Source organism: Populus alba, chromosome 4 (genome assembly GCF_005239225.2).
Source record: "Populus alba chromosome 4, ASM523922v2, whole genome shotgun sequence".
Lineage (NCBI taxonomy): Eukaryota > Viridiplantae > Streptophyta > Magnoliopsida > Malpighiales > Salicaceae > Populus > Populus alba.
In genome coordinates this window covers 20,748,710-20,763,113 of record NC_133287.1, presented here as the reverse complement: position 1 = coordinate 20,763,113, position 14,404 = coordinate 20,748,710, and the positions used below count along the sequence as shown (strand labels likewise).

The window sequence follows — 14,404 nt, the reverse complement described above, 5'->3', positions numbered from 1 at the left end:
CAATGCCATTCAAGGTATCAAGTCATTGATAGGGTTTTTGAACTTTACGACTTGTATTTAAAATTAGACACACATAGAAATTATATATATATATATATATATATATCAGGCATGTTTTTTAAAAAAAAAATAAGCAGGGGATAAGGAAAAATTATGTCTTCATAAGAAAGAGGAAGTGGTTTCATCAAATATTACTAAACTTATTTAATAAGAAAAATAGAGAACTGATTATTGAATGGTTCATAACGGCGGAAGTAGTTTTTGATTTGAGAAAACAATCAAAACAATCGACTGATTATTGATTTGTTAACAAGTGAAACAATTTTGTGACGTTCTTGGTGAATTTGTAATTATAGTTTGGAAGGTACGTTCATCAAACTCTATGATTCCGTTATTATCTAGGCAGTTCTACAAGGATGAACTATTCAATGGCCATCTTGGGGGCAAGCAGAAGTGTCTCTTCTGAAGCCTTTTAACTCTATCCATGGATTCCTTCCTACCACAGCCATGCCAAAACATCTGATATCTTACGAGCCTTTCCAACCTTCATGAATTAGTGCCCCCCGGGTTCTCATTCACAAATATTTCCGTGGCGTTGTTTTGGTTCACGTTGGCTCCTTGCCCCCTTAAGAAAACGTTTCTTCCTCAAGTAGAAGATGACAGAACTCTACGCGCATGGCCGTGCCAGGCGTCTGTACTGGAAGTGAAAAATTCTACTTCACAAGTACATCTCAAGCTCATACCTTACTAGTGTTCTTGTCTTGTTCTGTATAAATATATGACAAAGCACATTACTACTTGTCATGTTCTTGTTCTTTCCCCTTGAAAATTCCCGGTGCAAATTTCAACAAAAGTTTACAGGTTATGGAATTTCATAAAAACAAAGGTAGATAGATTCAGGGTCAAGATTAATGCGAGTATATTATCATTTGTGAATCTCCTTTTCTATTGTTTCCAAGCTGCAAATTCTTTGATTAGCAAATAACAGACATGGTCGAGCAGGAGATAGACAGGAGACGCACCTCACCTGAGAAGTATCATCGACGAGTTCTACTCAGTCAAGTCCTTGAAGATATGGATGAAGAGAAATTCTTGAACGAGGACATGACAATCCACCTCGTGCTCTCGGTTTTGATAGTCAAGGGAGAATCTATTTCAAAATCACTTACATTAGTTTTTCGAGCTCCTTGCAGACGATCCATCAGTGCTTCAAGAGCTGACAGTATGCAGATTTGCGTGTCAATGACTTGTACACAACAGGTTGTGTTTTCTGATTCTATTTCTTGCTCTTCTTAAAGCAATCCAGGTATTTTAACATGCTTTTTGGCGGTGGAAATCACAGGTCGTCAATGAAATTCTCAGGATAGAAAATCCTGCATCTGGGTTGTTGAGAGAAGGGTAGTGAAAGGTATTCATTTTGAAGTCATATTTGCTATTACAATTTAGTTCAATCTCTTCATTTTTTACTGAAAAACCACTCAGTCTCTTTCCTTTTCTCGTTGCTTCTTTTGTTCCTCACGCAACTTGATTGCCCTATCAGCATCTAAATCTCCAGTTTCTTTCACTGATTGATAATAATAATATCGGCTTGGTTTGCAACATATGCAGAAGTCGGAATTGCTATTAGTTGTGTTCTCTAGGTTTGACAGGAAAAGAAATAAACTTCTTATCTGGATTCGTGAAACTAGCCTAAAAATAATACTGGCCCTTCGTGAAAAAACTGCGTACATGTTACCATTGGGATCTGTTTTTTGGAGAACGGGTGAACATCCAGAGAGTACCTGGGACAGAATAAGTACTGAAGGGTCTCTCCAATGGAACCTGGGGGGAGAACTGCATTGCATTTTGGGTGTCTCCATTTCAATATCCAGTGAGTCCAGCATATGAGTAGCAGTCCCACAACAAATGACTCTGATATCACCCACACCCACATTTGTAATGTAATTAACGTTAGCTTTAAGTATTTGGGGTGGTGGAGGCTAAGCTGGAACAAGGACACAGAGAAAAGGAAGATTGTTGTTCAATGGATAACTGTGCATACTTCTTCCTATATATAGGAATGCAGGCTCTAGTCAATTAATAGTAACAGAAAATAAATTAATAAGTAGAATTAAACTTGCCTGGTTTATTTTATTTATATCTGTGTTGGGACTATATGAATCTAGAGATAAAATTCTGAATAACTATTGCGAGGTCCAATAATACGTTGGGGTGGAGGGGGGACTAAACTCTTTAGAACTCGAACTGTGTTAACAAATTATCAATTATCAAATTCAATAATATGAAAATAGAGCTTAACTTTAGAGATGATATATCTTACGTAGAATTTTCTGGTAAGCTAAGCTTTACCCTTTTCTAAAAAGAAATTGCTGACTCCTTTTTTTCTGCTTGCAAGTTTTTCCATCTCCTACAACAGGTTCAGCATTCAGAAGAAATTTAAATCGTAAGAAGGAGACTAACAGCGGCTCCGCCACTCATTTTAAAAGGCAACAAGATTCTGAATGCTGAAGCTGCCAACACTTAATCAAGATTCTTAATTGTACTTTTAGTTCCAGGACGAAAAAGGTTAACATCGATCACAAAGTAAACATTCTATCCAAGAAGTCTAACCATAAAACTCAATGTCCTGCTTTTTTTAAATTATCTGTGAGTCTGTCTGATGCGCTTGTTTTTAGTTTGATCGATTCAGCACTTTGTCTCTTTAAGAGCTGCAGATTGATCAGTATATTTGCTATGAAAATAACTTGTCAGTTCTTTCACCTTAGCTTCAATATCAAAGTAAAAAATGTGGACAATTGGGTTGTGTGTTGTAGCATTGCTAGTCATTTACTGTACTCATTTGGTTAGAAAATGGAAGAATCCTAGCTGCAATGTTTAAAGGTACTAAATAAGCGAAAAAATCACCAAAGTATCAGAGTTAATTCTTATGTCCATCCCCTTGAATATTCCTGGCACTAAATACCATAAATGTTTAAAGGTACTCTGAAAGAATGAAGAGAGAGAAAAACTTGTTCTTTTCATGGTAATACACATGGTAACCAATCTATTTGTTCAGGACCGAGAGAAGGCAACCAAGTTTTTGAAAGATAAACTAGAGGAGAGACGCAATTCGCCAGATATGTATCGAGGAGATTTGCTTGATCAGGTCACTGCTGACTTGAACAAGGAGGATAAAGAGAAGTTCTTATCAGATGATTTCATTATTACAGTGATCTTTGGATTGTTATTTGCCGGCTTCGAGTCAGTCTCGAAAATACTGACGTTAACTCTTAAGTTGCTAGCAGAGCACCCTTCAGTGTTACAGGAACTGATAGTGAGTGTTACATTTGTAAATTAGCAGTCTTCAGATTAGACCTTAGTATTTACATGGTTATAACATCAGCAATATGTTTTGCAGGCTGAGCATGAGGGAATCCTGAAAAATAGACGAAATTCAGATCCCGTCCTCACATGGGATGAGTACAAATCAATGACTTTTACACTTCAAGTAAATACTCTGATATAGTGTTATTAAACCCTCCTTGTCCCGGCGAGTCAATCAAGTGACTGGCTGATAGGAGACCTGGCTCGGGTTGGGTTTCATATTGAATCAGGTGGGAGTTAATCCAGTCGACATGGCGAGTCAACTCTCAACCCGATTGACCCGTCAAAACCCAACTAGACCTAGATTGACCCGTGTTGACCCATCCAACCCATGACCCAGCCTTGGGCTGGGCCTGGTTTTATACTATGGTAAGATCTCCTTACAACTATTCTATGTCCATTCATCTTACATCTGCTAGTTTTTGAAAATTGCAGGTTATCAACGAATCGCTAAGGCTGCGGAATGGTGCACCTGGATTATTAAGAAGAGCATTGAAAGACATTGAATTTAAAGGTATGATTTTTTTTTATGACTGTTGTTTAGATATTTGCAGAGCGTTACTCCAAATGAGTGTTTTTCAGGATTCACAATTCCTGCCGGTTGGATCATAATGGCTGTTACTTCTGCTTCTCATTTGAACCCTGACGTCTACAAGGATCCACTCGCACTCAATCCAGCACGTTGGAAGGTAATAAATAATCTTTGATCATCACAAAGAGAAAGGGAATCGATGGATTCTTTTAATCTGCAAATGGAACATAGGACATGGACGCGTATCTTGTATTCAAGAATTTCATGGCTTTTAGTGGGGGAACTAGGCAGGTGCAGGGGCAGAATTCAGTAAATTGCTCATGGCCACCTTTCTCCATGTCCTGCTCGCCAAATATGAGCATGTTCCTGTTTATCTCCTTCCCTTTTAGTGGCATTTGCTTTTGTTATAAGACAGGACCACGTTGCTGCTTCTGCACAGGTTTTTGTAGCAGGATTGTTAATGGCTTTTCTGGATTTGAATTTCTTAATCACAGATGGACCAGATTCAAGGGAGGACGAGTTGTTCGAGGTCCTATGTTAGGTTTCGAGACGGATTTCACGTTAAATTCTCACCAAATCATGATTAAAGACATTAGTATTTCAGGCAATGAGATTCAAGAACTTGTAAATTGGAATTAGCATATCAGGAAATGTGATTCCGATGATGTTGTTGTTTCCTCAGCTTGTGCTTGCTTAAGATGTTCCTGATTGCTCGAGCCATTTGCTTGAAATCAAAGTTTTTTTTAGGTGTAGCGGTGCAGCTCGTGTTTCATGATTTTTTTTTTGGAAGTTTAAATTATTGCATTAAAATAAATTTTTTATAAAATTTATATTATTTTCATATATTTTTAAATAAAAATTATTTTAAAAAAACACAAAAAATAACCTTGAAGTCTCATTTCGATCTACTCCCATGATATAGCATTAATATATTTTACTAACAATTTTTTTTAAATGAAAAACAATTCCCAGGAATGATTAGTTAATGATTATGTTTAGGGGTGAATAAAAAAACCAAAAAACCTATTAAACAGAGAAAACCAGAAAAAAATAATAAAAAAACCGAACCTTGAAAAAAAACTGATTAAAATTTTAAAAAAATCAACCGGTTTGGTTCGGCTCTGGTTTTATAAGCCTAAAACTGAAAAAACCGAACCAAATCTAAACCGAAAAAAATAGCAAAAACCGAGTCAAACCGGTTTAAAGCGGTTTTTGTCCTAATAAACCGAACCAAAACCAGTTAATTTGAATCAGTTTCGATTTGATTTCAGTTTTTTTAAAAAAAAGTTGATTTAATTATTTTTTTATAAAACTAAACCAAACTAAAAATAATCATTCCTACTCATGTTCATAAAAATAAAGTGATTATAAAAATGTTAGAAGAAATTAACGACGTGATCATCCTATTTATGGTCGGGTTCAAGCCCAAATTAAGAAAATATAGCCGGCTCCAGTTATAAGCCGAAATGAAATTCAGGCCTGACATTATGGCCTGATGGCAGCTGAAGAAAATCCCATCCACGTCTAGACCTAACTCAATCCTCTTTTTTATTTTTCTGGGTGCTGAATCCAATTGAGAGTGTGAAGCTTATATTTCTTCCATCCCCCAATTCAATTGTTATACTCGGGAAAATTAAGGAGACTTTTATTCTTTTAATAAATAAAAAAATAATTAGCATATGCCACTAATATACCAGTCAATAGACTAGGCTGGTGCTTTTAGAACAGATCTAATTTAACCTATATTAAATAAAAAATAAAAATATATTATTTTCAAATAAAAAAATTTAAAAATTAAGTTAATTCTTGTATAAGTTTTAACCATAACTAATGAGTTATTAAGGAATTATCAAGTTGACTGAACCAATATAATCGAGTTAATTTAATTCAACATAAAACCCCATTTATACTAAGTTTCAAGTTAACCTGTTATGTAAATATTTGTTTTATTATAAGTGTTTGGAAATGTAGTTATACCTGTATTTTCAAAAAAAATTTTGCTAAAAATTAATTTTTTTTGTATGTTTTGGATCGTTTTGATGCGCTGATCTTAAAAATAATTTTTAAAAAATTTAATAAATATTATTTTAATATATTTTAACATAAAAAATACTTTAAAAAACAACACGACTAAACTTTTAAACAGTTATTCTAGAAATTGGCTTTGTTTTATTGCATTGTGGAAAACCTAATTGAATCCCTATAGGCTAGAGCATGTATCAATTCTCAATTAAGCCCGGAACAATTCATTTTTGTACTAAAAATTTACAAACATTTCTCAACTGGATCCTCCTGTCAAGTATCTTTTAGCAGAAATTAAAAGAAGGACCCAATTGAGAAATGTTTGATGCCTTAGGGACTAAATTGATAAAATATCATGTCGGGGACTTGACTGACGATGCAGTCGAGGTTTCTCCAGAAAGCTCAGCTTTCTGTCAGTGATGGAACCAGACTGAAAAGGGAGAATGATGGCAAAAAAGATGGAGATGACATTTGTTGAAAATAGGCTAAACTCAAGTGTGGTCACGATAAATGGTTTTGACCTCATATATTATTGCAACGTGCTCATGGTGCCATAAAAAAATAAAAAAGATTAAAAATCACAAAAGTAAAATTGAAGTTTTAAGAGATAAGGGGGAGGTAAAAAGCAAAGAAAACCAAGGTTATTAAACTCCAATTGCGGATATTAGGTGAATTAATTAATTCGAATTAAAAAAAAAAACATTTTAAAAAAAAAAAATCAACAAGTTTAATTTTGATAGAATTAATCTAGATTTTTAACTATATAACATAAGGTTAATTTTTTTTTTTTAATTCAAAAAGGTGTTAAGCATTTATGTCAAATCATATCAAATTTAATATTAAAAAAAAAAAACACAACAACAGGATGCTTAAAGAATCAATTCAACCCAAGAGTTTAAATTGCTAGATAATGTTTCAAAATATAATTTATATTATTCTTTAATACACTCCCTCAAAGTAAAAGTTCTCTTTAGAATTAAAACTTATATAGATATATACTCTTATACTTAATTTTTATCGAATAAATAAGAACAGTTATATTTAAATTTCAAACCGTTTGGTTATCAAAAACTCTGATATCATGTTAAAAAATTAATTTAATTTAAAAAATTTAAACTTATTAAATAAAATTTATATTATTTTTTTTTAATCAATATCAAGATAAAATATGTCATGCACAATTGTGTAACTTTCATGTAGTACCAAAGTGGAGGCCCATCTTGTATTTGACTATTCTTCAAGGCTTGTCCAAATGGTAAATGAGAGCACATTTATATTTGCGTTGTCATTTAAGATTCCAATCATAAGGGAAGATAGAAACAAATGTTTATAGTTTATACATAATAAACATACACACACCCACATCAAGTTTAGATAATTATTTTATTTTTAATATAATACATCAAAAACAATATAAAATTACATTTAAATAAATAAAATTAAATTTTCATGGAACGCACGCGTTCCCAAACGGTGTTTTAAAATGGATCGAGAAAGGTTTAATTAGATACGAAGGGACACGTGTCAGGCTCATATTGGTTCTAATTGTTTTCTTCTGGGATTAAAATCAAAAAATTAAAAACATGATCGGTGTCCTTCCTTCCAAGTTGTTGAGAGAAAATGGGGTTGCAGGTTTTAAACGAGAAGTTCTATGCAGTGTAGCGAGCTAAAGCTCATGGGCGCTCTCACTTGAATTGAAGGGAGCAAAAGGCCGTCGTCTTTGCCAAAAATCAATATAACATGGATCGATCCCTGGTTTCATTAAGGTTTAAGCCAGAGGCACACTTCAGCTCTGCACGAGAAACAGAGCCTGAGCTATGAACACAGGCCAGTTTCAACGAGAATATTCCTTCCTTGTTCTGGTAAAGCATCAGGGTAATATTTATAGTTTTTTTTTTTTTTTTTTGTTATTTGTAATGTATGTGTATGATCAGTGTATATGTATAGAATCAAGGAGTGATGATGATGTTTTATCGTTTATATATGCAACCTCTCTCGATTGGAATAAAGTGACGTAATTCATAATTCAGATGAAGCGATGCATGATTTAATTTACTCCAATGAGAGATATGGAGGGGGGTCTTCTCTTCCTTGCTTGTTTTTCTTGTTTTTAATAATAACATGATGTTGACCGAGTGTGCAAGAAATCTTTAATGTATCTCCTCCGCCAATCACCAGCAGAACATCTGCCGGTGTCCTTCTCGAGGGGGATTTACGTGTTTGATTTCCATCCATTGCTCCCAAAACAATAAATCAAAGGAGCAGTACTGCGTTGTTCATGTTGTTGACAGCTGAGAGGGGCTATAGACCCTTTTTCTAGGGTTGGATCATGGATGGATGGCGAGGAATTACCCAGTTCAGGACTTGAATTTGCCATTAGATCTTCGGCTTTTCTTCTCTCGCGTACGAACGGTCTCAGGCGGTTTCCTCCTCCTCCGCTGCCTTGACCCCTGCCATCCTGGCCCTTGCTCTCCCTGGCCCCGCTGCTCGCGGTTTTGTTCCGTGGCTCTTGGAGCTCCTCTGATTCGGGAATTTCCATTTTGCCTCTGTTCCCTTTTCTTCTGATCTCTTTTGCCTCACCACGCTAGCTTTTGTACCGCTTTTGGAGCGTGCTCTTGTTTCTCTTTCAGCCATCTTGTTCGCCAGCAGTATATTCTATCTTGTTGTAAAAAAAGACAGTATACAATGGCTCCACACACGGTGGTCGTAGCGGATACGAACATTTACGTACACGCCGTATAAATTGGTTCTAAGAAACTTGTCGAGATTTGTTCCCAAAACATGGCATCTCTCTCCTCCTATCCCGTGTCCCTTTCATAATGGACCACTGCATAAAATAAATATTGATAATATGTTCTTGAAACACTCTTAAGATTTTCAGTATTCCAGTATCCAACATTAATTTCTTTTTTATGTATGCTAATGTATACATAGCACGTTTAGTCATGAAATAAACCTGTTTTTGTTTTTTGAAAGTATTTTTTATTTAGAAATTTATTAAAATAATTTTTTTTACTAATTTTAAAACATAAAAACAAGGTTTAAATTAAAAAAAGAAATTGCTTGATTTACAAAAAGCGATAAATATAGTAACGCAACGCAGCTGTCAAATACCCCGGAGTGCCCCCACCACCGGTCATTTTTTAAACTTGACAAATGGCCAGATGTACGGAGACTTGGTGACCAGCTGCAAGTATCAGTCGCCTTTTTCAAAGAGGGGATTCTTCTAAAATCAATTGATTCCCTTCAGCTAAATTTGTTTCTTCACGGGGATGTGCTTGAGTGCTCTCTCAGTCCTGACTGCGCTGTTTCCTTTTTCTGCCCTACTCTCTTTTTGTCACTCTGATATTTATGAATTACGTTTTTTTTTTATTAATTTAATTTAAAAATATAATTGGGGCAAAATGCATATCACGGATTTGAAAAAAAAAAAAAAAAAGACAATATTGTTTTTGTTTTTATTTAAAATAAATAAACGAATAAGTCTATATCCTTCACAGGATCAAACTTCGCATGGGTTTGACAACCACTATTTCACTTGGGATTTTTGTTGCCATTTAGCTTCTTAATACTGTAGCACGTGAATGGTTGAAAATCATTGAAAAAGTTTTCAAATTGGTATCTTTTCTAAATTACAAATATGTCGATGAGTCGTGTGACCTGTTTGTATTTTAAAAATATTTTATATTTTTTTGTTTTAATTTAATATTTTTTTTAGTGTTTTCAAATTATTTCAATGTGTAATATCAAAAATAATTTTTAAAAAATAAAAAAAGCATCATTTTAATGTATTTCTGAGTAAAAAACATTTTAAAAGACAACCACAACCATATTCTCAACCACGTACAATACTAGACTATTTTTTTTAATATGAAAAAAAAATCATGAATGGTTATGTTTTGAAGTAGTAAAAGAAATTTAATAGTCGTATTAATATTAAAAATAATTTTTAAAAAATAAAAAGGTATTATTTTAATGTATTTCCGAGTAAAAAATACTTTAAAAAACAACCACAATCATATTCTCAACCATGGCTATGTTTTTTTTGAAGTAGTAAAAAAAATTTCATAGTCGTATTAAAATTAACTTGATTAATAATATGATAAAAAATATATATATGAGAACACACAAGTGTTCTTGTGAGCGCCACAGGGTAGCTATTTTTTTTATATCAAAATACTAAATTATCCTTGATTAAATTTGATGATTATTAAAATATATATATTAAAAAGAAGAAGAAAAAAAACCCTGAACCAAGGCAAAAACAATTCTCATTCAAGGTTGTTTTGAGTAATTTTACTAAGCAAATGCAATGAGAAAGGCAAAGCTACCCTTGCCAGGCAAAAATTATCATTTTACTTTTCAATTCACTATGTAGTGAGTCCACGTGTACAGTAATAAATGTACAATAACAGTGGTAGTTGGTTTAGTTTCTTTTAATGATTAATGTACATTTATAAACGCATGTGATCGTATGAATTATATTTTAAAATATTTTTTATTTAAAAATATATTAAAATATTATATATATTTTTATTTTTTAAAATTTATTTGTGATATCATCATATTAAAAAAAACACTAAATTATAAAAATATAATTTAAAAATAAAAAAATAAAAATTATATTTTTAAATGTAAAAACAAACACACGCAGAACACGAAAACCTTATTCCTGCATTGTACATCCATCCACATGTATACATGTGAACTTTTTTTTTGTCTATGCAAGAATCTTATGGTGCACCAGGAATAATTATTGGCAATATATTAGGAAAACCTCTTAGTCCCGGATTATTATTTAATTCTCAATTCCATCCCAAAACAATATTTGATTGTTAATCCCATCCCAATTCACAAGATGTTTGTAAATTGAGTCATTTTCTCTATGATCATCACGACGTCTTGATACAAGATTCCAAAATTCTCTTCAGAATGGAATTTTTTTATTTCATAAATTAACTGAATCGATAGGCAAATCGCGTGATGCTCTAGGGACCCAGATGAAAATATATTAAGTTTGAGCACCAAAGTAAGAACTGGTTGAGAGGCTTCCCTGAAACAAGTTCTATTCATGAAATGGTGGTTAAGGGCCCACATCTCTGGCATAAAGAGAGGAGGGAGGGAGCTGAAGGAGGAGCATGTACCCGTCTTAAATATGCTCGAATTGATGGGTCGTGCACCGTGTCAATATTTATAATTAAACACCTGACTTTATTCCTTGTTATATAACATTATTTCTTCAAACTTATAAAAAATTAAAAAAAAATTACAACCATTAAACCTCTTCAAACCCGATAAGTTGAGAAAATTTCATGATTAAACTTAATTCGAGCAACTTAAGAAAGTATTAACATAAATAGTGCTGTAAATGGTTTTTTATTTGGATACATGTTAAAATAAAATATGTTTTTAACATTAATACGTTAAAACAATTTAAATATATATAAAAATTAATTTTAATTGTTAGAGAACACAATTCCAGAGAGTGCTTGAATTTAATTAACTATAAAGATTTTGTTTAGAAACGCGATTAAAATCATATTGTTTAAATATATATATATGGTATTAAAAATATATTTTAAGAAATAAAAATAAATTATTTTAAAACATTTTAAAATAAAAGATTAGATAAAAATCAATAACTCTCGTCGTACCACTAGACACCTCCAAGTTCTCAAAGAATTGTTTGGATAAAAATAAGTAATTCAAGTCTATCCAATATACAGCTGCTTCTGGGGGTCATCTCAAATCAAGTCTGACAGCCATGAGAAAAAAGGGAAGAAAAGAACTTTCAACCTCGCACTTATAGGCCTTTTTGGTTTCAGGTTTCCATGGATCGAGATGATCATTCGGCATACGAATTGATAACTTGAACTCGAGACGTCTTTCTGTCTACATAAATCTTATGAGATATTTTGCTTTCTCCAAATTAGGTATCCATCATCCTGCAAAGATGGTGTTCTTGTTCATGATTATGTCAGGAAATCAATCAAATTGATGATATAACATTTAAAGTAATTAAAACCTTTCTTTCTCTCTCGAAATCCATGTTCATCAAGGTGTTTTGTTTCCTCTCTTTGTCATCAATAATTAACATACATGCTTATATATGTACAAAATAGCATCGATTATAATTTAAGCTTTGTACGTAATCATTATTCTAGCTTCTTCTTTTTTTTTTTTTTAATTATATCTGATCTTGATGATTCAACTCAACTCCAGTTTTTTCTTCATTAAATTGTTGATTCTTGGTTTTCCCTCCCCTCGGTTTATTGATAATATCCTGGATTTGCAATATATATATATATATATATATATATTTGGAAGGATATTAACTGACAAGAACACAACGTAAGAACTATTTAAATCTATCACTTTTACTGCTAAGAAAATTCGACCACTTGAATAGATTAGCCCATGAAACTTATTTTTTTTGGTTCATTCAAGGGAAAACCATAGCAGCAGGAGGAATAATGCAGCCTACAAAACCTGAGAGTCACAGCTCCACAAATGTCCTCGGAGAGGACTTCCACGAACCTCACTGAGGTTCCACAAAATAGATTATCAGTAATATATAGCTAGCCTTAGCCTGTCATATTTTTTAATCAATTCTGATCTTATATATATGTATATATATATACAGTCGATACCTCCACTGTTTGATAACAGTTGTGTTAGGTCATATATCATCTCTTCGCAATTAAGAGCTGAAATTGAGCTTAATTACTTCCTTGTTTTGGAAGAAATCTCGAATTTGGATGGTGCCTAAAAATCAAGAAATTCATAAACCATATATAAAATCGATACAACTTGAATACAAGATCCATGATAGAAAGGTTACTCCAACTGTAGTAATCTAGCTGCTAATCTCTGTGGGTTAGCTAGAGCATGATCGATATTGATTTGTTTGCTCTCATCTGTTAAATGTTTTTTTTTCTTTTCCTTCTTTGATACCAAATAGTGGAGTAGCATAACAATGTGTATGATTGACTACAAAGCATCCACTTTTCGACCTCATAAGAACCCATGATTCTAAAAGCTTTTGAACAATGTGAAACCCAGTGCGGAATATCAAGGAAAAAGATGAATGCTTGAGCTTCCATTTGTGGCAATCCAGCTTCATTGCTACCATGTTTAGAAAAACAACGGGACCCTAGCTATGAATCTCTTTACATGAAATGACCCCAAAGCACTAGCAGTCTTTGTTTACCGGCTCATGGTGGAGTTCCTTTATGCCCTAAATTCTCCAGAACTTGTCCAAATAGGGTAACTTCACAAGTGATGATGGCAGATTCTGGAAAGGTTCTAGCAACACCCATCTCAAGAATTTTCCTTTAATGTAAAAGGCCATGATCGAGCAGTTCCTAGCTCGAGAATGTCTCCGCAGGATCTGCTTAAAACTGTTTTTAAAAAACCAAGAAAGACAGCTACTTCAGCTCTACCATGCACAAAGAAATATAATAATCACATGGTGAAAGCTGTTAATTTGGAAGAATATTATAAATTTCTTATTGGTTTTTGGCTCATCAAAGAGACGAGACGAGTGCATGGTTCATCAAGGTTGCGTTTAGATAGTATTTTAGGATAGAAAAGATAACATAATTGAAGAGATAGAACATGAATATAATATAGATTATTTCTAGAATAATTTCAAAGTGAATTTTTTTATTATTAAAACATAAAATATAACAATCAAATAAATAAAACAAAAGGCAGCAAGATTGAGGAATGGTTAAGAACAGGTAGAACTAATAGGTAAGGTAATAAATTCTACCAGTCCGTGCAGAAAAATTTATGCAGCCAACGGCGGGGTAATTGATGACAACAATGCATCATGATGGGGAAGTAAATCTTACTTTTCTTTTCAAATTTAGAAGAATTCATTCTAGCTCAGGTTTGAGATTGGATTATGGGTGGGAATTTAAAAGGATATTGATTATTATAATTACAAAGGATTTCCAAAAAAATAAAATTATTTAGTAAAGTTTATATATAGAGAGCTCAAATGGTGAATAGAAAATTTACTGTATGAAAAAAAAAAATATATATATATATATATATATATATGTATGTATCAAATCAGGTACCTAACATGCTCTCGTGAGTCCCTCTTCATAGCACTGTTTTTTACTTTTACTTTTAGTCTTGAGATTTCAAGGCCTGTCTTTTTTCTATAATCACACTAAATTTATAAAATATTTGCAAAATCGAGAGTAAAATTGAGAATTTCAATGTAGAAGGAAATAATAGATAACTATGCATGCAAATGTTTTATAAATTTATAAAACATTTGCATGCATAGTTATCTATTATTCTCCTTCTATGTTTTATAAATTTAGTGTGATTTTAGAAAAAAGATAGGCCTTAAAATCTCAAGAGTAAAAGTAAAAGTAAAAAACAGTGCTATGAAGAGGGACTCACGAGAGCATGTTAGGTACCTTGATTTGATACATACACACACACACTATTCATAATAATATATTTATT

General features: G+C 32.8%; 1 protein-coding gene across 1 annotated transcript; it reads left to right on the top strand.

Annotated features, from left to right (window-relative positions):
- The first annotated feature begins 2,893 nt into the window (after window positions 1-2,893).
- On the top strand, window positions 2,894-4,624 carry LOC118038914 (beta-amyrin 16-alpha-hydroxylase CYP87D16-like). The gene is made up of 6 exons (XM_073408441.1): window positions 2,894-2,977; window positions 3,056-3,313; window positions 3,398-3,487; window positions 3,799-3,877; window positions 3,946-4,052; window positions 4,390-4,624. Exons 1-6 carry the CDS (start codon window positions 2,927-2,929, stop codon window positions 4,480-4,482), a joined length of 678 nt encoding a protein of 225 aa, XP_073264542.1. The 5' UTR covers window positions 2,894-2,926; the 3' UTR covers window positions 4,483-4,624.
- Window positions 4,625-14,404: the final 9,780 nt, after the last annotated feature.